The sequence below is a fragment of the Lycorma delicatula genome, chromosome 5, assembly GCF_047948215.1.
Source record: "Lycorma delicatula isolate Av1 chromosome 5, ASM4794821v1, whole genome shotgun sequence".
Lineage (NCBI taxonomy): Eukaryota > Metazoa > Arthropoda > Insecta > Hemiptera > Fulgoridae > Lycorma > Lycorma delicatula.
Window position 1 is genome coordinate 156,326,751 of NC_134459.1, and position 27,727 is coordinate 156,354,477.

At 29.2% G+C, this 27,727-nt stretch overlaps 1 protein-coding gene across 3 annotated transcripts in view; it reads right to left on the reverse strand.

Annotated features, from left to right (window-relative positions):
• Positions 1-228: 228 nt before the first annotated feature.
• The window catches only part of LOC142325512 (M-phase inducer phosphatase-like), a 228,232-nt gene continuing 200,733 nt past the window's right edge, over positions 229-27,727 (reverse strand). Inside the window, exons 1-8 of one of the 3 annotated variants that reach the window (XM_075367370.1) lie at positions 17,218-17,377; positions 12,105-12,267; positions 9,725-9,831; positions 8,693-8,861; positions 7,241-7,408; positions 5,785-6,007; positions 4,328-4,661; positions 232-797 (exon numbers count right to left, since the gene is read on the reverse strand). In XM_075367370.1, the coding sequence (XP_075223485.1) occupies positions 530-797; positions 4,328-4,661; positions 5,785-6,007; positions 7,241-7,408; positions 8,693-8,861; positions 9,725-9,831; positions 12,105-12,267; positions 17,218-17,273 (1,488 nt within the window). In that variant the 5' untranslated portion in view covers positions 17,274-17,377 and the 3' untranslated portion in view covers positions 232-529. Of the gene's footprint in view, positions 798-4,327; positions 4,662-5,784; positions 6,008-7,240; positions 7,409-8,692; positions 8,862-9,724; positions 9,832-12,104; positions 12,268-17,217; positions 17,378-27,727 lie in introns of those variants that run through there. The other 2 variants (XM_075367369.1, XM_075367371.1) reach the window with 2 other exon arrangements.

Consider the following 27,727-nt stretch of genomic DNA (forward strand, 5'->3'; position numbering starts at 1 on the left):
CTGAATGAGTAAAACCAACTTACAATTGCATCTATATATTATGAATTTAAAATACAAATGCAAATTTAAAACAGAATTTAATGTACAAAAACGTTAGTTGAGTAATTACTATAATTTTGACATAATACATGAAATTTTCATAAACTACATAGTAACAATATAATTTAAATACTATATATTACCATTTTTCTACTTTTAGATTAAAGAAAGTCTAAGAATATTAAATGGCAGTGTAAATTATGATTATATTACTTATTTCTAATTAAAAATAGAATACTTCACATATTACTAAAAATATTTTGTTTTTAATTTAACTAATTTTTTTCTTTTTTTTAAATAATATTCAAAGGTAATAGATAAAAATTAATATATAAAAACAAATATTTTAATCTGTATAATCTGTAATTATATATCCTGCCGGATATGTTTTAAAATATCTATTTTTCCTATTATCCTCATTTTTTTTTAACTAAGAAAGAGTACACATTAAAAAATTGTAATTAGATAATTTAAATTCACTAATATAAAATTATGTAAGTCTCATAAAAGAAGGACGTTTAGAAAATTTTCCATATTTCCTATCTCCAGCCCATGTTTTTGCTTTTGAACGAAATAGTTTCAGGTCTTCTTCATGTTTTGGATCTGTCATTTTAAGATAAGCACAAGGTTCACATAATTCTGAATAATTTTGATAGAACGCTTTGTAACCTCCATTCAGTAAGTAAATTTCTGGGTAATCCAGCGTAGGATACAAATCGCTATTGTTGTCACGATCTCTTTGTCGAAGAAATCTGGATCTGAAATTAAATAGAAAAATTATCATAAATTTTTTACTAATTTTTTGCTTGAATATTAATTTTCAAAATTTGAAATTCTAAATTATATCGATATAATTTAGATCAATTTTTGAATATTAATTTTCAAAATTGAACACAGATCAATTTTTTTGATCAGCTATCTAATTCAGAGGCGATAAGAAACATTATGTAAAAGAAATGTACCTTGTCAACAGTAAAAAAGTTAAACATAAGATAAAGATCAAATATATACTAATAACAAGAAGACTTTACTATAAAAAATCCAGTCCAGTTTATAAGTTCAGTAATAAAATTTCTTAATAACAAAATTAAATTGTAGTAGCTGAAAGCACGGTAGCTTCTAGTAATTGTCATGCCTACTTGATAATCTAAGTTAACTAAAAGTTTTGTTTAAGTCATTAATCAATTTTTACTTCCTTGTACGAAACAAAGGAAGTATGTGATGCAAAAAATTTAGATTTTCAGATTTCAATGGAAATATCCATTTTGACCATCCCTGAATCCATTTTTACTAGTTTCAACATGACATTTATATGTACATACATTCGTATCTCGCTCAAACTAAAAAACAATTAGCCGTAGGATGTTGAAATTCTGGATTTAGAACTGTTGTAGTATCTAGTTGTGCACCTTTCCTGTTGAATGCAATCGACTGGACTAAAAGTGTCCAAAAAATTCACAATCCAAAAAATTTGGATTTTGAATTTTTTCTTAACTGCAGTAATAAGCCCTCATTGAGAGCTTTTCAGTGATATATCATAAGTGGTACTTATTTTCATTAGTTCCAGAGTTATAGCCAAATAAAACTTTAATTAATGCATTGTTTGGATCTCACAAGGGAAAGGAACATTGGTTCGAATCCGACTGCATCTCCTTTTCTTTTTTTTTTTTAATATATTGATTTATTAATAACTATTAACCACTGATTGTAAACAAATTTTACAATAAATAATAATTCAATGATACAATAAAAAAGAAAAAATATCAGAAGTTATTATTGAAATAAAATTTCATGTAATTTTCATTTTAAAAAACTTTGTATATGAAATTTAATAGCCATATAAGGAAGTCATGTGGTGTCCATATCAGATTTTTTGTTTAACTTTTAATGCATACTTTTCTCCGATACTAAAGATTACATTTCTATACACTAGCTATAGAACAGTACCAGTATCAGCAACCTTTGTACTTATAAAATCTAATGTAAAGTGGAATTCTAAGCAAATGAACAGTACAATTAAAATCATCCACGAGGTAATTAAAAAAATCTGATGTGGACACCACATAACTTCCTTGTACACTCATTGAATTACATATATACTTTTTTTTGCTGCACTTCATTTAAACTTATTTCATTTGAAAGTGAGATTCGATCCTCCAATTCTTTAATAAGTGGACAGTTACAAAATTGCTGAAATAATAGTTTTATTAACATCAAATATTTATAATACTATTAATTCAACAATCTTACATGAAATATTAGATAGAGTAAAAGTCCCTTTATTACTAGATTAGTATTATTCGTATCTTCATGAGTTGCTGATTAACAAAAGTTTCAGATTTCTGGTGTGTCATATAAATAAAAGTTAATAATAATTAAACTATTACGTTTAGTGAATTCCTGTATACTTGTTACAAATGTAATTTCGACCTTATAATATAAAATATTCAGTTTTTATAATTGAACGCTGACAGATTTTAAATTAAACTATTAAAAAGAATGATTTAAAAAACATAATAAATGAACATTTTTTTGTAAATAAAAATTATAAATTTATGATTTCGCTATTGTGTATTTTATCGAACTCCTTAAGTTTGCTATAAGGTTCTGTTTATGATGAAGTTTATTGATAATCGTCTAGTATGCCTTCAGCTCTTTGGGGTCGATTTACATTGTCGGTCTTTGCAATACGTTGTCACGCTCAAATCTCGTGTGAAACATAGTGCCACACAAACCAATGTTTTTTAATTACAAGAGATACAACATACATATATGCATGCAGACATCTCGCTGAAACTAGTCAAAATGGATTCAGGGAGGGCAAAATGGATATTTCCATTGAAATCTGACATTTTTCACTATCACAATACTTCCTTTACTTTGTAGGAAGTAAAAAAGATTAAAAATCAACCATATCTAATGAAATTAATGCAATTTCAAGTGCATTTAAGCATAATCATCAGTCACTGATAACAATTCACAATTTTAGAATTTCATTCAAATAACCCTTTAAATTTACTTTTAAATGATTAATGTGAATAATAATAATAATATTGGTTAAAAACATTAATAATATAAAACAAAACAACAAAATACTTTAAAAAAACTCTTATATCTTATAAATAGTGTAGTTATTATAATAAAACAAAAAAATTAAAAATTAAAAAAAGAATATGAAGAAAATGGTACAATTATTTTTTTTTTAAAGTAATTGCTATGGTTATTAGCCATTACAGAATCCCAACATCTGGGTGCATAAACTTAACTGAGTGTTCTTAACTTTACTGATCAAAGGAGACTAGTTCACAGTACATGACTTTGATTGTTGATATTTTAATTTATTTCATACCCATTGATTTCCAGAATGCTACTCAGAGATATTCCAGGTGTGGCAGAATCATCAAACCAAAGACCAAATATATATTCACAACAAGAATATATTTCTTAATAAGAAAAATAAATCATGGTAAATGAATTAGGTCGACTAGGTTAAAATGACCAAGAGTGCAAAAATAAATTCCATTTATTATAGATTTTTAATTACAATAAAACATAGAATAAAGTAATTTTCATAACCACTCTATAATCGTAGAAAATCAAGAATTTTCTTTATACCATTAATTAGTTTTTCTTTTAAGTAAACTAGCAATAAAACAGTACCGGTATCAGCAATCTTTGTACTTAATATGATCAACCAAAACCAAAGATCTCCACTGCTAATAGAAAAATTATTTTTATACACGAAGACCATAACAATGAACAGGAATTGACTAGGACACACTACAAAAATATAACAAGAATAATGATGACAGAAAAGTAACATCTACCAAGGAATTGGTAACATTATCAATGAATATGAGAAGAAAACTAATCTTTTCAATAAATTATTTTTTTTCAATTACTATCTGCTTATACGTTTTCTTTTATATTATTTAGTGCTTTTTCAGAGATCTCTGGTTCTTCAGAATGTATAATACATGGTAGTTTAGATTAAAATTTTGTCTCTGAAAAAAAATAAATCAGTATCTGAGGTGCTGAACACATCTCTATATTTAATTTTTAATATGTATGTTTTTACTCTAAATTTCCATAATGTGTTCCTATGCTCTGATGAAGCAGAAATCTATTTCAAAATTTTATATGAATAAATAAGCTCTAGTACTAAGATGCAATTAGTAGATGATTATTAAATAAAACAATACTGTAGTATGCCTTTTATGCTAGGTTTTTATATCAATGAAATCAAGTAAAAAATAAACTAATGTAAAAAGAGAAACTAAAAACTTACAGTGTCGGTCCTCTCTCAGATGAAAATTCACAATGAAATATTAAAACGTTTCTTTTATCGCTAGATGAATCCCATTTTGGTCTCGATTCCATAAACTCTTTATCCAACTGATCTTTGGTATAAATATTTTTTGCACCTTTTATATGACCACCTTCATATTCATACGGATATCTACAGTCAATTATTTGATATGATGCAATTTCATGATCATATTTACCACGAACAAGATCGGCAAGTGTTTCACTCGATATATTTTTTAAATCTTGATGCGCACCTTTAGTTAAGGGTAATGCAAATGGCTTCGAGAAATCTCCAATGAGTTCTTCTTTTGATGCTGTAAAATAAGTCAAAAAATTTGTTTAAGTATTTGAAAGACACAACTTTCAAATATTTATTTAATATTAAATAAATTAATTTTGTCATTGGTCTCTTTAAGGGACAAATCCAATTTTTCATTTTATTCCACTGTCTGAGGTAATAACTCTCTCAACAGTTTTACAATTTAACTTTCTGTCATTAATTTGTCATACTAAAAAAAAATTATTCTGAGAAAGCAAAGATATATGCAAAAATACTTGAAGAGGCCAAACAAAGTCAGTGACACAATTTTTAAATACTCATAATTACCTATTTTTCTTTACTCAATTCACAATTATTGGCTGAAAAATTATAGGCTTCTGAATTTACATAATACTGTTGGTGTAAAAACAATCACAAAAACCATAAATCTATGTAAAATTTATACATATATGCCAAATGTCAGGATTTCCAGTACACACATGCACGCACTTTTATAAAAAATATATATTTTTCAGAGAAAATATATATTTTTCATATTTAAAATATTTTTTATAAGAATACATTTTAATTTTATTTGAAAAAAAAATTCTTAATACATTTTTTAAATCATGTGTTTGACATCAGATAAAACTGGAAAGATAAATATAAAAATTTGATCTTTCAGTGGTTTACTGTTAATTATATTAGATGTGTGATGACTCATTTAATATGTAAATACATGTATTGTTTTGCAGCTTAATTTCAGTGCTGTAATCAATTTACTTTAAATTAAATTTTAATTTCACAAATGATATATATATATATAATGGATATAAACTATAATTCTCGTGTTCATAGATAATTCAGTTGAAAATTATTCAGAAAATATGAACTTTACAAATAATTTAAAATAGAATTTTCCAATGAGAATGATTTTTACATCTTAAAAAAACTTAAGTCTAATTTAAAATATCTTTGGTTAAATTCACAAACAAAAATTACTGTTAGAATTCATATTAACACCAGTATCTATAATTAAATCTGGCCAGATATCATTTTGTTTACTTACAATTCTTAATTGCATAACACCACATAACAGTACAGTTACTGTTTTACAAAAAGCAATGACAAAATAAAATAAAAATATAAATTCATGTAACCCAAAAATATATACGTACATCGGGATAAAGCGTTTTTGATAGTAGCTTCAGATGTTATGCACTTAGTTTTAGGGGATAACGTCTTCTTCATAAAACCATGATCAAATAGTGTTCTTTGTGCTTGTTTTCGCTGAGGTGTATTGCTACTACAGTTCTCAGCGAGCGGTCTGTGACGTTTCGACTGTGGTGAATCAGAGGGTCTAACTGCAGGCCTCTTCATTTTTAAACTGAATTCTTCAACCTGTAGATAAACAAACCAAATCAAACAAGTTTATTTCACGCATACATACATTTTTTTAAATATAGGAGGGACAATATAGCTATTTAAAGTTCTGAAATACTTACTGCAGGAGATTTTAATTAAAATAGAAATGAACAAAATGATATGAGAAATATCAATCAAACCTGTAACAGGAACGATCAAACCATAACACGTGTTAATTCTACCGAGTGAGCTATCGAGAATGATTATCTACAGTTCTGTTACAATGAAAAACATGTTCACAATAACCATTATAAATATAATTCTGGCTCTGTTTAATAATGTTGAAATGTAAATAAAAGTAGTTAATAATTTTACATCAAATACAATAAATGTACCCAAACAAAACACAATAATTAGTCAAGGGAAAATTTTTAAATGTGAAAATAAGCAGAGTAGTTTTTAACTTCTGCTGCAATATCAACTACAATTAAGCATCAAGAATTAAGCATAATATAATCAAGAATTCAAGACATGATGTACTACAACTGAAGTCATTTCTTAACTTTTCTGTTTGATTTTAATGGAGTATATTTCCAAGAGAAGGACATATTACTGTGTTTTTTTTACAAATATTTACAACGTTTGATGTTGAAAAAAGAATGTTTCTATGATAGCAAATCCTCTGTAATAAAAGATGTATCCCTTTATCTCTTCCATAGTTGTTGCTGTAAGTAACAATTTAGTTTGAAGTAAACAGCAACATTAACAGTTTTTTGTTTAGTGTGTTTCTAAAAATATTTCTGACATCAAATAATTAAGGCAGATTTAGATTCAAAGTATAAATTAAATATAGTCATATCTGACAGTGAAGATTTGGACTTTTAAAGTCATGTATTTCTAGCTCGATATATAATTTCATTATATAATTTTGTATATAAATAGCATAATTTAAAAATAATTATTTTAATTTAAATAATAATTTAATAAAAAAAACATCCTTAATTTTCTAATAAAAAAGGATAATCAGGCATCTTTATTCAACAGTAAAAGAAAAGATAAAAAAATAAACTGACACACTGATCAGGTAAAATTAAAGAAAACAAGGGACGCTTATACTCTGAAGATCCAAAAAGAATAAAAAAAAAAAATATATATATATATATATATATATATATAAATAAAACAAGTGTATAATATTCATGTTTAAATTAAACATTAATCTATCAAAAAAAACTACCAAAAAGCAAAAATAAAAAAATTTATACTAACCTGGGAAGTTTTATTCGTGAGATTTTCAGAGAACCATCTACGAAATGTGGCTCGATGAGGTGATGGACTATCACGTTTAGTTGATGGTCTTTCATTTTCATTTCTTAATATGGGCTGCATCAATAAACTTGACATTCCTGATGGTAGCTGGGCGTTTTCATCTTCCAACTAAAAAATGCAAAACAAAATTAAAATGTTGCATTCAATCTGAAAATTATAATAGAATTTTAAATTAAAAAAATCTCAGTTAAAATAACATAGGCTGTAACTTAAAGAAATTCAAAAAAATTATTAATGATTTGAGTGGTTAGTACAATATTTTAATTTGTAAACAAAAACTGAAACAGCAGAGAAAATTCTAAAAAAAAACTAACTAGCACTTATTAATTACATTAATATTTGATTGGTCAAACTGTAATAACTTATAACAATTATGGAAAATAAGACAAAAATACAAATATATTTATTTATTGTACAAAAGCTGGAATTCTGTCATAAAATATACTCTCCCAAATTAGATGAGAGGGAATTGGTGGAGTTACTACCTACCACCAGATGCAATTCCTGATGCTAACCTATAACAGGATGCCAGCAATATATGATGTAAGTAAATGGTCATCCATCTACTTATCTTGACTATATGAAACATCATTGTTCATAGCGGAATCGCAAATAAAAAAAACCTATGGCTACTGGCCTAAGTATGAAAATAATAATTAGCTTTTCAATATTTTTAGATGACTCATTTTATTAAGCCACAAATCAATAGTTTTTCATGTTTTCTGGAAACCTCTGAAACAATGTAAAATTAGTATTGCATTTAAAACAGCTATCTGAAATTCAGTAAAATAGTAACGTAAGCTGATTTTATATTCATCTGGACATAATATCCCCATAAATAACTAGCGCCTCTACAATATTTATTACATGCATTTGTGTTTGTTTTGGATAAATTTTTGCCATCTAATACTCAATCTAAAAAGATTTTCATCAATGGCAGATAAAACACTTGAAATACGCTTCCATATTCATAAGTGTAACAGTTGCAAATAAAAGTCTTCAGAGGAACATAGGATTTTTTCTGTTAATACAAACATTGTGCTTTTTGTTAAGCACAAATAAATCAAGGAATCATACTTGTGTAGAATACCTACCTATTTTAACTGTAGTTCTATTTTGCAAAAAAACACTTTTTTGGTCCCTTGAGTAGTATATTTCTTGGCTGAGAAGTTTTAGAAAAGTTCAAGATTTCTCAAAACTCTTTAATAATATATTACTGTCTTTTTTTTTACAAGATACTTTTATAACAATCAATAACTTTTTCATTAAAACGATTAAAAAAAAAAAATGCTAATGTTGAGCCATATAGAACGCTAATGTTAGTATTTGTTAAATATCTAATATTTACTTAATAAATTATTATACTCTAATAATTATGATGAAATTTCACACCATTTTGTCTTGGTGAATGAGTTCCATGAAGCCATCATCGATTGACTCCATGGAACACTGTGAAAGACCAGATGCAGAACCCGAATTAGAATTTGCTGTTAGAAGACGTTTTGGAGAGAAATCTGTGTTACTTGGTTTGCGAGGTGCTAATCCACTGGGTGCTGCAAACCTAAAACATAGAATAAAATACATATTCATAAATAAAAATAAGTTTGTGCAATAGAGTTAAGATGGTGAACAAGAGTGGCTAATATACTACAGAAGACTTAAAACAGCACCTTCAAAGCAAGCGCATAAGCTAAGTATCCAAGTACCTAAGCTATGATAAACCAAATACTTAAAATTGCACATCAGTGCCAAGGCTCAGTAAAACGTTTTTATTATTGACTATTCATAAAGAAAGAATATAACTACTTGCATGTTATAACAGCAATACACAAAATGCTTCTGTATCAGGTAAAAAAAATAAATAAATACTACTATCACGATTTAGTAATTTACTGTTAATACATGTGATACATGTGAACTTTTAATATAATAATGGTAACCAGTGCAGCCGGGTAAATTAATAATTACTCAACCGAGTTGTACTACAATAACTTTAGATACAACATATAATGATAAACACAGAATACTTTGTCTTATGCATTCACTTCTTAGGTAATACACATTTTACTTGTGTAACATATCTCAGGTAATAAAAGAAAATATAAATAACTATTTTAAGTATTGCCACCTGATGCTAAACTATAACTGGATGTCAGCAATACATGATGCAAGTAAATGGTCATCCATCTATTTATCTTGACTAATTTTATTTAACATCTTTGTTTATATCGAAGAAAAATAACCGACCAAAAATATGTAATTAGTTACATAATGTTAAAATTAAAAACAAAATATTTCATAAATTCATCAGATTAACTACAAAAAGATTTCCAACAGGTCATTAGCAATGAAATTTTCCATTACAGATTAGTGAAAATTTAAAAATGAACACAGCTAAAATATTTTAAGGAATTAATTCATTACCTAAAACTAGATTTATTAGAATCTTCACTAATTCCACTGTCTTGTGAATTGGGATCATGATCTTCCAATGGAGTTCTCGGCCTTGATAACTGTCGCATTGCTGCAAACTAAAGAAAAAGAGAGAATGGCTAAATAAATAAATAAAAAATAAACAAAAATTAAAATTTATAACATATACAGAGTGATTAAGAAATATTGCTGTTCGAATTTCTTAATTAATATTCCAAGTTTCATTTTTAATTTTAAAACAAATTCTTTATCACAAAATGATTAAAATAAAACTGTATAATTATTATTGCAAAGATTAATACTTTAAATTATTTTCATTTAAATAATGCGTCATACGGTGCAGAAGATTGGCATTCTTCTTCCAATGAGAAAAATAATATATTAACTATTATATTAGTCAATTAACACAGAGTTAAAGTATAACCCAACTTCTTCCTTAACAAAACCATATTGCTACCTGCCTTGTGACATCAGAAACCTGTCGGTGGGTTTTAATTAACAACACTTGCTAGTATGATGGTCCAGAGATGTAGCTTTATAAAGAATAACAACAGAATTTTTTAAAGTTATCTTAATAATTTTAATCGTTCAGATTCAGAACAAAATCCTGTCTCTGATTGTCTAAATTTTATATTTCTAAATTTTGTCTAAATTTTTAATTTTATATTCCTGTCTCTGATTGCCTAATAAATTTTACCTTTTTAATTGCACCATTAAAACTAAGTGATTTAAAGTAGTTGATAACATTTCAAATGAATACAAATAAAAATAACCATAGCACAACTGTAAATGCAAGACACATTTGTAATCATGATTTGTATAATGTATTTATTACATGTTAAGTTAAGAAAAAATTATTATAAACTTAATGTGTATACAATAAATATTAATTCTTGTGCTTTTCAATTTTGAAAAATAATAACTTAAATCAATTCGTTTTCAAAACCCACTTTTTCTATAATTCCAAACACCAGTTAAATATTTAAAAGAATTAAAAATCATTTTTCACATCATTTTAATACGGAATAAAAATCACTTTACTGCAGACAATTTAGTGAAGAGTATGGTTTGTTTCCAACTTCATAAAGAAATATAATTCTATGAAATCTAAAAAAAACTTTTTACGGTGATGCTAAAAGACAACATTTGTAGAAGTGATAGTAGATTAATAAATGCTAATGTACTCTGTTTTATTCATCATTTATGCTGAAATTTAAATCTATATTTGAAATCAAATATATGATGCACAATTCACACAAATACAAGCTAAAAATCATGCCTAACCAATCGGTTGGAAAGTGCTTTGAATATCCTCAACCATTTTAACTATGAGATACAAAAAGTAGTTGTAATTTTAATTTTTTTAGCAAATTCTATACATTAAAGTGAATCAGTTATTGAAGAAAATTAATACTACCTTATTAAAATCAATCACATGAGGGATATTATTATATAACTGAATTATTATGAATGTTTATGAGATCCCAACTCGCTACCTCCATCTGATTTTTTAGACTGATGATTTTATTTGTATTGGAAATGTTAATAAAATTAAGCCAATACTGTAAAATTTCAACAGAAAATAAGCTCGATATCAATTTTTTTTTCTATTACAAATGTCACATTTGTGTCTCCATTTCAGAAATACCTGTCTGCATCAATAAGCCTGATTTTTTTTAATTAGAGGTGTTTTACTGATACATCTATAGTAAATCCTAACAGTGAGAGTTAATAATTTTATGTATACTATTTAATTTTATTGTTTTACAAAAAATATTGTATTACCTCTATGCTAAGATTTACTTAATCGTGGAAACTAAATGTTCAACATCCAAAAAAGGTGTATGAAAAAAAAATTCAATATTAAAGTGAATCCCATAGGAATGATTAGATAGTATATATTTTGCTACTGACAGTAGTCCTCTTCCAAAAGCATTACTAGTGTTTGACTTTATTAATAGTTACTAGTATTCAAGTAACCATTAGTAACAAAGTGAATTGAGAAATTGTATGATCAGTTTTAAAGTCTGATCTAAAGTTGAATGTTAAATTAAAAATGTCACACACACACATTTTCACATGAAAGTTTAATTTAATTTTTTAATACAATTACTAGCTTACAATTTTCTGTTGGGGGAGACATCGCAAATTATTATAATTTCATCAAAACCAAAGTCTTAATAACGAAACAAAAACAAAAGGAAACTACCTCGCATTATCAACTCAAACTCTGAATCAAACAATGAAGGTTAAATTAATAACATCCATATCAAAACGTCATATTCATATCGAATGAAATATATAAAAAATTCTTTTTATAATTACTTTTTTCTTTTAGAAAAACACAAATTTATCATAATGTAAAAGTTACCTTCGATGGACTTGTTAATGATTTGTTTGGGCTTGTGATGGCTGAAGGTGGTTGGTTTTCATCACGATCATGGTCACGGTTCAGCTGACTGAGCCGACGAGCGACTCCTCTACGGCTAACCCCGACCGGTGTTGTGGTTACCTTAAGTGCATTTTTAATCAACCTGTAACACAAAGTAAAAAATGAGTTATCAAAATAATAATATTTACTACCGTAACAAAAAGAAACATAACTATTGATTGAAGAAATAATTACAAATAAAGAAACGCTTCTAATGATAATTATGTAACGAATAATTCATCGCCTAAGCCTGAAGCTTGTGATGACAATATATAGTGGCGATTTTTTAGAATATGAAAATATGCAGTCAAGATTTGAAAAATATTGTATAATACAAATCAGTTTTAAAATCATTTACCACCAATAAAATAGTTATTTTTCTCTCTGTAAAGTTGAAGCCAGCATATACCATATATACATTTACGTGTATTTTCACATAAGACACATCATATCTCTAGAATAATATACTTTCTCTGAAAATCATGACTTACATCGCACAACTGTTCCTGTATTTTCACGGATATATCGGCATACTGTTACACTTGGCTCGGTGAAAAAGCCAACGGGAAACTGCGCTTCACTATTCGGTTGCCGCAGCAAACCTGCTCTTATTTATTTTAAAACAGCCTGTAAGTATCAGAAGTGATTTGTGATTCGTGTCATGTCGCCTACACTAATTATAGTTTTGACATTTACATACGTATAAAATAATTATGTACCTAATTCAGACAACAATATTCACACTTTTACTGCATCATTCTCAATAAATAAAAAAGAGGCATTAACCGAACTGCAAAATTTAATTTAGTCTCCACCCTGTTTGTTTTACTAGCATACTTAAAAAATCTGATGTGGACATCACATGACTTCCTTGTACGGCTATTAAATTACATATATTTTTGATATATTTATATTTTTATTACAGTTTTCTTATTTATTTCTTCATATTTTTTTTTTTTTAATTATTGAATTATTATTTATTGTAATTTTTTTTTACAATCACAGGTTAATAATTGTTAATAAATCAATACATTTAAATTTAAAAAAAAAAAGGAAAAAGTAAATGAAGTCAGATTCTCGCCGATGTGCCTTCCCCTTATAAATCCAAATATTTCATTAATTAAAATTTTATTGGGCTGTAACTCTGGAACCAATGAAAATAAGTACCACTTATGATATATCATTGAAAATTGGGTCTCAAAGGTTATACAACCACCACCATTATAAATATCTGCCCATGTTCAGTTATGAGATAACCAAATAAATATATATACATATATATTTATTATAAGATCCACCAAACTTAACCTACGCTCGCTAACCTTGATTAGCGAGCGAAGCGTGCTTAGGTTAGGTTTCGTTAATTATATTTATACTTTTATTTATTACATAAATTTATATATTTATTTATTTGATTATCTCATAACCGAACATGGACAGATATTTATTGGATATTTATAGGGGTGGTCGTATAATCCACGAGACCCAATCTCTCAATCAGGGCTAATTTTTGATTTTGGGCACTTTTGATCCAATCGATTGCAATTCAAAGGGGGAGGTGCACAGCTAGATGTTACAACAGTCCTAAATCCAAAGTTTCAACATTCTACGCATAATCATTTTTCAGTTATGCGAAATACATACGTACATACAGATGTCAAGCCGAAAACAGTCAAAATGGATATTTCCGTTGAAATCTGAAAATCTAAATTTTTCGTGATTACAAAAAAAAATTATTAAAAGACTGTACAATCTGATTAATCAAGATTACAATGTAACGACTATTTTTTATTAAGGGCGACACTCTGAAGCCGGTTACAATCATCCTACTTTTTTATAATAAATAAAAAGGCGAATTTAACAGCGTATGAAAAATGCTAAGGCTGTTGAGTTTAAAATACAAAACTCTCTCCATGAAAAAACAGATTATAATAAATAGATAGATTACATCTCTCTCTGCAGATATAATCTAACAAATAAATATTTATTTATTACTGATCTGTGTAAAATAAAAATAATTCAAACTCCCTTCCACAAACTATGTCGATCGCCAAAAATATCAACTTTAATTAAGCCTTAAAATATAATTTACAAATAACACATTGAACGATAAGAATATAATGCGAATAACATAAAACCGTTTAGGGTTACAGACAGGCAGCAGATCTTCTCAAAACTGGATCGTTCAACGGTAGGAAGGGAAGGGTATCATAAAAACATAAAGTAAGAATAAAATAATAATCGAGGGAAACTTAAAGATAGCAATTTTTTTTCAATTATTAAACGATACCGGATATAAAATGTTCATCTAATAAAGATTTATTGCACGTTATTTTTTTTAGAGAAATAACCTCAAATTTATTAACTTTTTTTTTTAATTTCCAGTTTAAAAAACAAAATCTTATACTATCCGAACAGTAATTTTTTTTGCAACGAAACACTTTCTTAATAATTAAAACAGATGATAACTGAAAAAAATAAAAAATGGGTTTCAGAGTTTAAGTCTGATCAATAAATCGGTTAAAAGATATAATTATTAATTTAATTAATTAGTTACATTAATTTTGCAGTATGTATATTTTTTTCCTTTTTTTTAATCTCCGGATCCACAGTTAAATATTGCTTCAGAGGATGAGATGAATGATTTGTAGCGTGTGTGAAAATGCCATGCCTGACCGGGATTCGAACCCGGGACCTCCAGGTGAAAGGTCGAGACGCTACCGTTCGCGCCACGAGGCCGACGCAGTATGTATCTGTAATACAATAAATGAATGGAATAATAATTGAAGTGCGGGACGTACTTTAGTCAAAGTGAAGTAGGAATCGGACAAAATATATTACAAAATTTTCAAGAAATTAAAATATTTTTTTGCAAAGTACCACAACGTACTGAAGAAATCAATAAAAAAATCGATTTACGAAAAATGTAGTTATTTGTAAAAATGACAAAATATATGAAAAATTATTTTCTAAGAGAAAGAAAATTATTTTTCAAAAAAGTAATTTTTTCTTGGGGGTAAACGGCTAAAAGTTCTGTAAAAAAGATAATTATTATAAAAAATGTTGATAAATGTTTTATTATCATTGTAAAGAGGAAAAACATATTTTATCATTAAACCGTGTCGTATAACATATCGTCATAACACAACTTCGTTTTATCACAACCAAGTTATATTCCATCTGTTTTTAAATAACAGATGGAATATAAACCAAATAAATTTATACCACCAAAAACGCTGTTCTGTTCAGAAAACAGCTTTTTACGACGTAAAAATAAATTACATTAGCTATTTTCAAAGCGGCTACCGCTTTCAAAGTTACATAGCTACTCTTTCAGAGTTACATCATTTAGATGTTAATAAGAATCGGACTGTACAAGTCTGGCGTCAATTTGATTACATCGTTCCAGCGGTACTCCGAGAATTACTCGTGTAACAAACTTCTGCGATATAATTTTTATTTCTCTTAGAACTAGGATTCACAACTTCAAATCCAGAAAATATTTTTAAATATCTTCCAGAATATTTTTGAATAATTTTAAATCGACAAACAAACCAAACAATTTAGACAGAAAAAGGAAAAGAAAACCCACTCCCGAACACTAGACGTGGGGTCAGATAAAAAAAAAAAAAAAATATCATACCTTTATATACACGAGAAAAAAATGAAAAATCTCTTCAGATATTAAGAAACAAAAAGCTTTTACGCGGTAACATCAAAGACTGCGTACACTCTATGTATATATACATATTTATTTATATCAAACATATTTACTCAAAATGTACACAATTTATTTGACTCCGAAAAAACTTCAACCGTTCGAGTTTGGTAAAGACAAAAAACCTAGTTAGATAATATTTTCATCCAAACATATAAATATTATATTACTTCTATGCAACATGTTCTTGTAAAATGGTAAAAGACAAAAAGAAACACGTTTAGTAAGTAACAATAATAAATTTAAACAAAAATAATACCAGAATGCTTATATACTGTAGAAACGATAACGAGTCAAAGAACAGAGACTGGAAATAAGTTTTAAAAAGGGGAAAATTATGAAAAATTTTAGGACTTAATTGTAAAAATAATTAAATGTATTAAGATCAAATGAAGAAATTTGAAAAAAACAACAAACTACAAGAAATTTACTCTTTTACAGGAAACTTAAAAGAAGAACTGAGGATAATAAAACAAAAAGAATCTTCATTTAGATTTTAAATTAAATACTAAAATAACTGGTCTCGAGAAATCGAAAAAGTCTACAGAAATTAAACATTAAAGAAGGAAAAATTTTGGATTGAAATATTTCCATAAATAAAATAAAAATTTCCATTGTTTTTAGGAAAAACAAGAAGAAAATTTTCCTAAAACAAGAAAGACGAAGTTAGTCAAACGATTAAACCAGAGTAGTACCACACAAAGGTAGAAAGGTAAACAAAGTACGTACAAAGTAAATTTATTTTTTAATGCGATTCAGAGATGGTCTAGACAAAATATAAATAAAATTAAAAAAAACTAAAGCGCAAATCATTTAATTTTACAATATTTAAATAACAATACGGTCACGAAACGGAGTGTTTAAATATTTACTTTTAAACTTTTGTAATCGTCCCGTATTTTAAGGAAATATAAAATCTTAACAGTTCCTTGTTACACTATTTTACTTCGATATGTAACATTTCCATTTAGAACAATCTAACTTAATTAATCTCAAAAAAAGTTATTTCTGAGTTATGTTAGAGCACACCCGGGTTAAATATTTAAAAGATAAAATATTTTATTTAAATTTAATTACAAGAAAAATGTGATAGACAGTTAATTCGTTTTCTTACTTAGTTTGAAAGGGGTACGGTTTTTCATAACAAAGCAGTAGTTATATTTAAACTGTAAATAATAGTAAAACAGTGCAGATTACAAAAATAAAATAACCTGAAGTTAGAAAAATTCCGCGCTCTTTTAAAAGGCGGGGTTATGAACCCTTAAAAAAATACTGTCACACATACCACAAAAGTTTTCGTTCTAAAAATCATTTAAAAAATAAAATAATATTTACCTCGAGCAACACTGGCACACTTCACAAACAGAGTCTTTTATTACACCGGAATACATGACTGTAAAAACTATTTATAATAATAATAACAAAAATAAATAAATATATAGTTATGTAAGGCCAGGCAACAACCGAGAAATCGGTAAACTTCACCGAACGCTCAGGTCGAGAGCCGAACCAACTCTAATTTAACTAAACGGCGACGAACACCGCTCCGCCAAAACGGTTCCCCACTCTTAACTTTTCGATTCTAACCGACCAATAGCAGGACTCTAATCGTCCCCTTCCACAACAACAATTTTCATTCTTCGAACTCGCTCCGACACACAAGCGACTGCATAAAATACATACACACATACACGTAATAATACATGCACGTACGATAGTAGTATACATACACTCGCAAGCAGCATAAAATGCAATGACAAAATAACATGCAAGTAATTTAGCTACAATAAAATTTTAAGTAAATATTAATTTTCTCGAAAATATTATACTATACTAAAAACATTTTAGGCGCAGAAGAATCAATTAAACATCGTAATTTTAATATATTTATACTCATTACGAAATTAAAATTAATAAAATATTATATAGATACAAAAACACCCAAAATATTTCATTTGAAGTACATACCGGTTACAATTATAACTAACATATAATACATGTTTCATTTAATTATTTAAAATTTTAGATGCAATAAAATGTAAAAATAATTCCTTTTAAAGCCAAAAAATTGATCATCAAGAATTTAGCAACGTAAAACAAGAGCGTGAAACTCTCATCGTTAAAAATGACCTTAAATTAGTAAACAATGTTAAAAATCCCATCTCATTCTGTTTGTAAAAACGAAAACGCCTTTTTATTTTAGTTGCTTTATTTTCCTTATTATTATTTCATGCGTTGAAAGGGCAAAGGAAATATTCGAATTTTTCTTAAATTTATTTTTTCAAGCTTGATACTCAACAGAACGTAACAGTCGGCTCATTTTAGTCAAATTCGGTTTTTATACTTTGTAAATAACGTTAAAGTTTTAACAGAATCAGACATTTCGAAAATACAACCGAGAGGAAACAAAGACGAATTTACTGTTCGTACACTATTTTTTTTGTCTTCAGTCATTTGACTGGTTTGATGCAGTTCTCCATGATTTTCTATCTAGTGCTAGACGTTTTATTTCGGTATACCAACCTACATCCTACATCCCTAACAATTTGTTTTACATATTACAAACGTTGTTTGTCTGCACAATTTTTTCCTTCTACCTCCCTCCAGTATAAAAGCAACTATTCCAGGATGCCTTTATGTGTGGCCTATAAGTCTGTCTGTTCTTTTAACTATATCTTTCCAAATGCTTCTTTCTTCGTCTATTTGCCGCAATACCTCTTCATTTGTCACTTTATCCACCCATCTGATTTTTAACATTCTCCTATAGTACCACATTTCGAAAGCTTCTAATCTTTTCTTCTCACGTACTCCGACCGTTCAAGTTTCACTTCCATATAAAGCGACGCTCCAAACATATACTTACAAAAATCTTTTCCTGACATTCGTACACTATTAAAAAAAAACAAAAAAAAACGACCACTGTAGTAATTTTTTTAATACCAACGTTGGTATCTATTCGCTCAGGATTTTCGTATCTTTTGTCCTAATTTTGGTTAACCGGTTCGACTCGGGATAGAATCGACGAACAATATATATTATTGCATTTTATCTTTCTATTATTGCCTTCGGTTTCTTTCTGTAAATTATAAAATACTTATAAAAACCCGGTGTTTTAGCAACAACAGTGACACCTGATTTTATGTTTTTTTTTCGGTTAAATACACATTTTTTTGTACCGGTGATATTATATAACGGTTACATTATAAGATTTAAATCAAAATGGGTGACGAAAAAACAAGGAACGGGCAAAGGAATCCAGATAAATGATTAGCAAACGGATGTAAAAGAAACGAAATTTTTATATTTATTATTCTTTCTGTTTGTATAAAAGATTGTCATTTACGTTAAGGTAATAATTACAAATACTTCTAAAAATGAAAAAAAAAAAAATTGAGTAAATTATAATTTTATACAAAACAGCTGTATCAGTTTTTAGTTCGTTTCAAAACTGAGCTCATTTGCTCCCGTACGTCGCATAAGTTCGTTATTAACAATGAGTATTCGAAAACTGGTCGTATATGATTTTTAATTATCTATCTTATTCAATTACTGATAATCGGGCACTGTTTTTTGTAGAGCTTATCTGGTTTCAACGGCTTTAAAAATTGCATTACGCTACGAGTTAAAAGAGTTTTCCTCAAGTATCTAAAACTTCAATAGGATGGAAAAAGAGCACTTTTAAAAGGTACGTCTCGATACATTATTATACTGAAATTATTATAATTGTATGCCACATATAAATTATACGCTATTTGTTATCTATAAAAAAAAACTTTTTTTCTTTTTTCTTATTACAAAAGGCAGGTATTAACAACTACGGTCATTAGCAGCGTGTGAAAAGATGCACACCTGACCGGGATTCGAACTCGGGACCTCCGCACGAAATGCCGAGACGTTATCACTGAGACACGGAGGTCGGTGAAAATACTAAATTGCTTATAGTATATTTTTATTCCTGCTATTAATTACAGTAATAGTTATTAAATAAGTAATCTTTTTTTACAAATAAAAACTAGTAAATATGGAACTCATTAAAAACTAATTTACAGTAATAAAATGCCGTATAATGTAAAGTTAACTTTACATTTTTTTTTACAAGTTACTTTGTTTTTGTTAATTTACATAATAGAGAGAAAGTATAACTTTCGCCCTTTTCCTTTTGGGACAGAATTAATTACAACAACTGGAATTTTCTTGAACTATTTTGTTAAATTCGTCCTTTCTCCTATTAGCTAATGATTTCACTAATCGGCAATGACGATAATAATGTTCATCTAAACATGAAAAAAAACCTCAAGTCAACTCGATAACGAAAAGTGGGTGCAAGATTGGAAGGACATATATAAAATGACTTTAAAAAGTAACATATGATTTTATCTGAAAAAAAAAGAATAATTAAAGAGAGTTCCATCGCTTTCACTTTTTTATAATAACATTATAATTTAAAAATACTCAGAGTACAGCCGTTAAAAAATGTAATCGTTACATTTAATTTAATTTACAATTACATACTAGTTAAGCAATAATAACTACCTTCACGGCATTACACCTTTATCGACAAGTATGTAGCTTAGAATTCGCTTCATAATAGTGCTAAAAAAAGGTATTTCTTTCTTTTTCCTGATTAGCCTCCGGTAATTACCTTTAGGATAATACTTCGCAGGATGATATGTACGAGTATAAATGAAGTGCAGTGTTGTACAGTCTCAGTTCGACCGTTCCTGAGATGTGTGGTTAATTGAAACCCAACCACCAAAGAACACCGGTATCCAAGATCTAATATTCAAATCCGTGTAAAAATAACTGACTTTACTAGGACTTGAACGCTGGAACTCTCCACTTCCAAATCAGCTGATTTAGGAAGACGCGTTCACCAGTAGACCAACCCGGTGGGTTCCCTCGATCAACTCTGCCATAGGGCAACCGATCTAAAACGTCATCTACATACTCGTATATAAAAGGTATGTTGGTATGTGTGTCCGCTATACACTAAAAAGCTACTGGACCGATTTACGATCGGTTTTTTCAAAATCGTCCACGTTGTCCGGAGAAGGTTTAAATTTATTGCAATCCTCGATCTGACCAGTAGAAAGAAAGTTAGGGGTATTTTGAACCGACTACTGTGTTTAGAGAGTAGTTACAATAAAATCCGATAAGTAGTGCTGTTTTTTTTTTTTTTTTTAGTTGATTTTTTGCTGGGCGAAAAACGCTCCGGCGTAATCATCGTTCACCACTATATCAACCCGGTGAGTGCTAAAAAAAAGGTCTATAAGAAGATAACCAAAATTGAAACATAAAAATTAAGCGATTAAATTGCTACAGAAGACAGTACTTTGGAAAATAGGTTTAAAATAAAGAAAATACTAGAACGGGTCGGTATAGTCTACAAACTTCTTACCGTATAAATATATAAAGTATGAATAATTTATTTTTTTCGTATTTTAAATTTAATAAAATAAGGCGTAACTATATATTTAAGCTTTATTAAATTAAAAGATAAAAGAACTATCCGATTAAATACCGAGTGAATTTTTATTCGTAATTAAAAAACGAATCGGCTGACGGCTAGGCAAACGGTGACCGTTACTGTTCATCTCTATTAATATCTAGTTCATATTGATTCCAAATTATAGCGAAAATAACACATCCAATGCTAACTGACAGGAATAGACAGTCGAATTTAAACGTTAAGATAGCTGAAAATTATCTATTTTTACGGAGTCCTTTCCTTTTATTACAATAAAAATAGCGGATTCCACATGTTTGTGTGGAACATACACACGCGGCTATGGGATTCTAGCAACGACCACGGTCAGAAAAGGAAGTTTCATTACTGATAACGGTTTTTTTTCTTTTAACGGCTACTCTATTTTTTCTAAGTTTCAAATTGCTTTTATTTCTGTTTAAATATACAAAAAGTATTCAAAATAATGTAGTTTGAATGCCTAATCAAAAGGCGTTCTTGAAAAAAATTTAAATCAGAGGTTTCAGTGATTACATTTAAATATTAAAGGATCAGAAATTCCAGCATCTAAAAATTCATTAATTCTAAAGAAAAAAAATCAGAAAACAGACATCTAACTATTTTACCAAAATTATAATTTTAACCTCCCTCCAGAACCCTAATAAATCATGATAATTAAAAGAAAATTCTAACTTTAAACTCGGGCGTATTAAATTTCACCGATTAAGTACTAAGCGCGTAATTATTACAGCTGTGCGATTCGTGTTTTTAGCTGTTGACCGATGTTTATCCGAGCATAACGAATTATTTAAAGCGCTTTCCTCAGAGTAATCGATTCTCAGTTCACGTATCCTTGCGCGATGTTGCCAAACCTACTCCAAACCTCGAGATAAAACTAGTTGTCGATCGGCGAGGTGTGGCAAACGTAACGCTACCATTTTCCCAACACAACACACTTACTTACTATACATATATATGTACAATGTATGTATTCAAGCGGTATACACATTGCTTTGTACTTATCGATGATAGTGTATGTGTTTTTTCCAATTATTTATCTGTTTTAACAGAGAAAATAATAACTATAGCTAACGAATTAATGAATTAACTAAAGATAACGATGAAAATTAAAGATTTAACATTAAAATATAAATAAAGATAATTTTCTAATAATTACTTAGTCTATTTAGGCTACAAAAAATGCAAAAAATTAACACTTGTATTGCGCACTATCCAGTAAAAATAGAAAAGTATAACGTCAATAATGGTGAATCTATAAAACTACATTATATACTCGTAAAAGCTATATATAAATGCAATATATTATCACGCAGAATAAATAACAAAAAAAGGCAGCCACAGCAACTACAATAATGAAAACGAGATGCGTAGCTTAAAAAATCTGTTTGCTGGAAAATTACTTCTCTTAAAACAGACTAATTTAATGTGATTTCGACAGATACTGAATTATCCTTTTCCTATGTTCTATTCAGACTTTTTCAATAAAAGGTTTCTTCACTTTAACAAACGAATTGTTAATCTCAACGAAAAGGTTGTTTTAATTCCTAATTTGACGTATTATTACGTTATTTTTTTTATTATATTAAATCATTTCCTTAAAGAAAACGAGGTAAAATAAGAAACAGAGAGTACGAGAACGGCGGATTTAAAACGGTTAACGTTAAACCCGGTTTTCTGGTATTTCAGAATCCGGATTGGAAAAAAACACTGTTAATTTCTTCTCGGAAAAGCTTACATATATATTTCCATGTTGCTTTTAGTCTTCTTAAAATGTAAGGTTTTTCTTTTTTCTAGACGTTTAGTTAATTTAAAACTGTACAGGGAGTGAACATATTACACGCCACCGTACTTACGTCATCTGTACTTGCCGCTTAAAGTGCGTACTGTTATCTTTATTATTTGACATCATTTTTATGTTATAAATTGCCAGCGGCTGATAAATTAAGAGAGAGAGAGAGAGACAGAGAAAGAGAGGGGGAGAGAGAGACAGAGGAGTATAGCAACTTTGCAGCGGTCAGTATAACAACGGCTAGCTGGTATTTAACAATTCGAATCTGAAAGTAGTAACATTGTTCATTTCTCTCGGAAAAGCTTAATCGTATAACTTGTTGCAGCGATCGCATTATTAACGAAAAGATTAATTACATATCGATCGTAATAGTCGTACTATTAACAGAACATTTGAATTGGGTTTTTTATTTAAATAATTTGTTGAAAACGGTAAGCGTGACAAGTCTGAACTTTCCAGCGTTACACCCGCCGGGCAGCATATTAGAATCGGATGAAAGCAGTGAAGTCGATCGAGTCTACGAAGGGTTTTTCTATTTTTAAGAGCTCCGTTCAAACCGTTACAGTAACAAAAGCGCTGTCGCAGTAAGCGCGTCAGAACGGCCACGGTCAGAACTAGGGTTCCTGTGGACCGATTCGCTTGAAAATTAGTAGGATTCTATTTTTATTGGGTTTATTTACATCGTCCTACAGAGTTTCATCATAATCGGTTAAAAATTGGGCCCTATAAAACGAAAAAAGTTAAAAATGTACCCCAAAACCCCGTTTATCCCCTCTAACTCCGTTTAATGTAAACCGATTAGTTTGAAGATCAATTAGGCCTTATTCCCAATAGGTTTACACGTCCCCGCCCGAGTTTCGTCAAAATCGGTTAAGATTTGCGTCCTGTGGAGCGGACGGAAAAAACTTATACGCACATATATATGCATATAAACATGACCAAGCGCAGTAGCGATTTTCAAATTCAATTTTTAGCGGAAATCCGCTAAAAATGGATGGATTAAAATTAAATCGAAATAAAAGATATCTACCCTACGTTCCTGGCAGCGATACGGGTTTCAATAATATTTTACTTGAAAGTATAGGATACGACGCTCAGTCTCCGAAGTAAAAAATATGATGTGCTGTTTCTGAAGAGTCAAACTTTACTCTTAGGTAATATTTTGAGTTTTGGTCATCTTTTGATCGCATTAAATTAATCGGTCACAAATTGTATCCGAACCGATACCTTTTTTTATGTCTAAACCGTTTAGATTTTAAACAATCCTAAGCTAATATAGCGATCGAGTTACACACGGAAGGGATAGATATTCTCGCTGAATTATAATTTACAATTTTAGTCCGTCTGCAATTTTATATGTATTCTTTTAGATAATACCAAACATGTCATTCAAAACATATTTTAGAATGTAGCATGTCTTTCACTGAAGCATCACTTAATCGGATAGATATGCAATAATTTCAGGTCGATTGAAAACATTACAAACGGATAGACTAGCTTTGTTTATTATTGTTAAAACAAATAAAATTGTCTTTTTTATTAAACATTTACATTAAAAATCGGTAAAAACGCTTAATTAGTTTTAGTTTCTCTTGTCTTAATTACATGTCTTTATATTTTCTTCTATCGTTTTATTATTCTTTTCTTTTCTTTTCTATCTTCCACTTTTTCACCCTTAAAGCGGCTTCCTAACGCAACACCCGATGAGAAATTTATTTTCATTAATCAATTTTTATATTTATTTATAAGAAGAATTCATAAAGTATTATTGAAAGGGTCGGTCGCCGGATCCGATCCGTTAATTAATGGAAATTGTTACGCTTTATCGAAACGTTCTTCTGATCGAATATATATATAGTTGTAAGATGTAAATTGAGATTAAAAATAGCACATTACGTATATCCAAAAGTCGATTCAGAATATCTTGAACGGCAACATTAAAAAAAGCGTCGTACGTAATCGTAGACAACGGTTCACTGAACGTAATTCACATCCAATCCATAAGCGGACAGGTATTTATTTTTTTTTTAATTCAAAAAAGGTTTTTGTAAAATATCTACACTACGAAGTAAACGTGACGACAAGATTACAAAGAGAATGGATTCTTTTGTGCGCTAAGGTGTAATAAATTATTCAAAATAATGTAAGGCGTTCGAACTAAAACCTCCCAAATTAAAGGCGCGGATGCTACTGCTCCACCACCAAAGTCGTAAAATTATAATTATAAATTAATATATAATAACAGCTTCGAATAAATTCCAATATTTACTTAGTTTCGTACCGTATGAATAACGAGCGCTATACTATTTCCTGAAGTTTTTATTATAACGGTGAAAAAATAATTTTCGTAAATTTATGCGAAATAATAAATGTTATTACGGCTAGTTAGCTAGCAATCCGACGGTAAATTTGCGACACGACAGACAAAATATCTACTTCGTGCTCACATATTCTCGAAACGTTAATGAATTTGAGGTTATAACGTTAAGCCGGTCGTGATAAATTAGGTGCCGTTAATTGTTAACGTGAAAGGGAATCGGGGTACATTGCCCTTTATACTTCACGAGTTGTTATAATTCATTATTATACGGTGGAAGCAGAAGCGGCTCGGTTATACGTAAGGACTGTGTACCCATCTGTTCGTCTAAACGATCCGATCCGTGATGCTGGTGCTCGCTTCTTTTAGCCGCGCTTTTTTTCGCGCCCTCGACAACACCGTGAACCCGCCCGGGTCGTCGTACTTAACTTCCTACCCGCTTACCGACCCGAGATAGTCGCCTTAAAACGATACCTCTTACCTCGATATCGTAGCCGGGTCCTACGCGTACGGTCGTCCTGTCTTTTCGTTTTTCCTTATCGGTATCTTTAATTCGGTCGGATAGAAAGCATCGAATTCCTACGTCTACAACGACCGGGATCGTTAGTCGTGAGTTTACTTCCATCGCGCCTGCGTATTCCGTAATAAAGAAATCCTAAGGATAAACAGTTTGTTGTATATACAGTATTACTGTATATTAAGAATCGAATAATTCATTTTTCATATAATAAATATATTTTTTTTACCATCGAGTTAAATTCAGCGGTAAACTTATCGAAGTTCTTTCAGCAGATTTATCTGATAAAGTACGGTTCCTTGAAACGTACTTTTTTACCGTTATTTGTCGGATGCAATTTTCTATTTCGATCTAAAATCTTAACCTCGAAACACCTCAGCCTGCCAAAGTCAAGTTATAAATATTAATATTTTGAAAGTTCTGCTCTTTTTTTTTTAATTAACATATATCTAGAAATATACACTCGATATAAAGACAAAAGTTTTAAAACCCCTAACGTGAAACCTTTTTTGTTTTAAATGACAAATCGAGTTTTTAAATTATAATTTAATTTAGTTTAATTTATAACACGTGGTTTTTCCTTGAGTTTTCGTGTATTTCAATTTCGAATTATTTCTGAGTTAATACGCAAAATGGAGTTTGTTACTGTGACCAACTTTATAATAATTTGACCATCGCCCCTTCTTTTTATAGTTTTCAATAATCTGTATACCGTACTCCTTTCTTCGTCAAGATGATATTTTTTTAGTTCTTTCCCACGATTATTATTTTAATACGTAGCTCGTTCTTAAAATAAAAGTAGCCTTATAATGTTTCATCAGACTTTCATATTCTTGGATATTGATGATCTACGAAGACACTTATGGTCTTTGGAAAACGGAAGTGGGAATACGTAAGAGAAAACAAATAGCGTATAGAAAATCCGTGAGGACGAGAAAGACGATCGAAGGACGTATTTGGAGAAGAGGAAAGAGACAAAAAGGAATTGTGAAAGCCGAAGGCAAAAACCCGGTAAAAAGTTGGAGGATATAAAGATGTTATTATAACAATGTTAAGACGTTTTTTGACCTGAAAAGTTGTGAGGGAAATTTGGAAAACAGGCCGGTAGTACAAAACAAAAAGTAAAGGAGAGTTGGTGGCACGCATAATAACCGTTAGATACGCGGAGAGTATTTTATAAAGAAAAGCTGAGAGATGAGAGAACGAGGAAGAATACGATACTTCATACAAGAGGGAAGGGGAAGAGATCAGGATTTCACCTGTAATAACCATCTGAAAACCAAAGTGTTTAAATTCTCGTAGTTCGGTCGTTTTTCACTCTGAGGATTCAGAAACGGCCGAGCTGCAGGATGCGATGATATAAAAGCCGAGTACTTTAAATATTTCGGAGAGAACTATACCCGCTGCTACAAAAAATACGGGAACAAGAAGAAACTTTCAACAGAAAAATCCAAAAAGGAAGAGGAATATAATTATACATCTGGATAATAAGGGATCTCCTAACGACTGTAAAAATGAAAGAACCGTATAGTTATCTTCAATTACTTTAGACGTTTACTCAGATGTTAGAAAAACGAATAAGGAATGGAGCAGAAGAAGACTTGGAGGAAGAGCGATGCTATTTGAGCCCCAATAGGCAAAACAGGACGCATTTGTTTAATCGGACTAATTTGTCCGAGATCTTTTGAGGAAGGTTTAGAAATTACGTCTGACTTTTTCAGATATAAAATTTTCTTT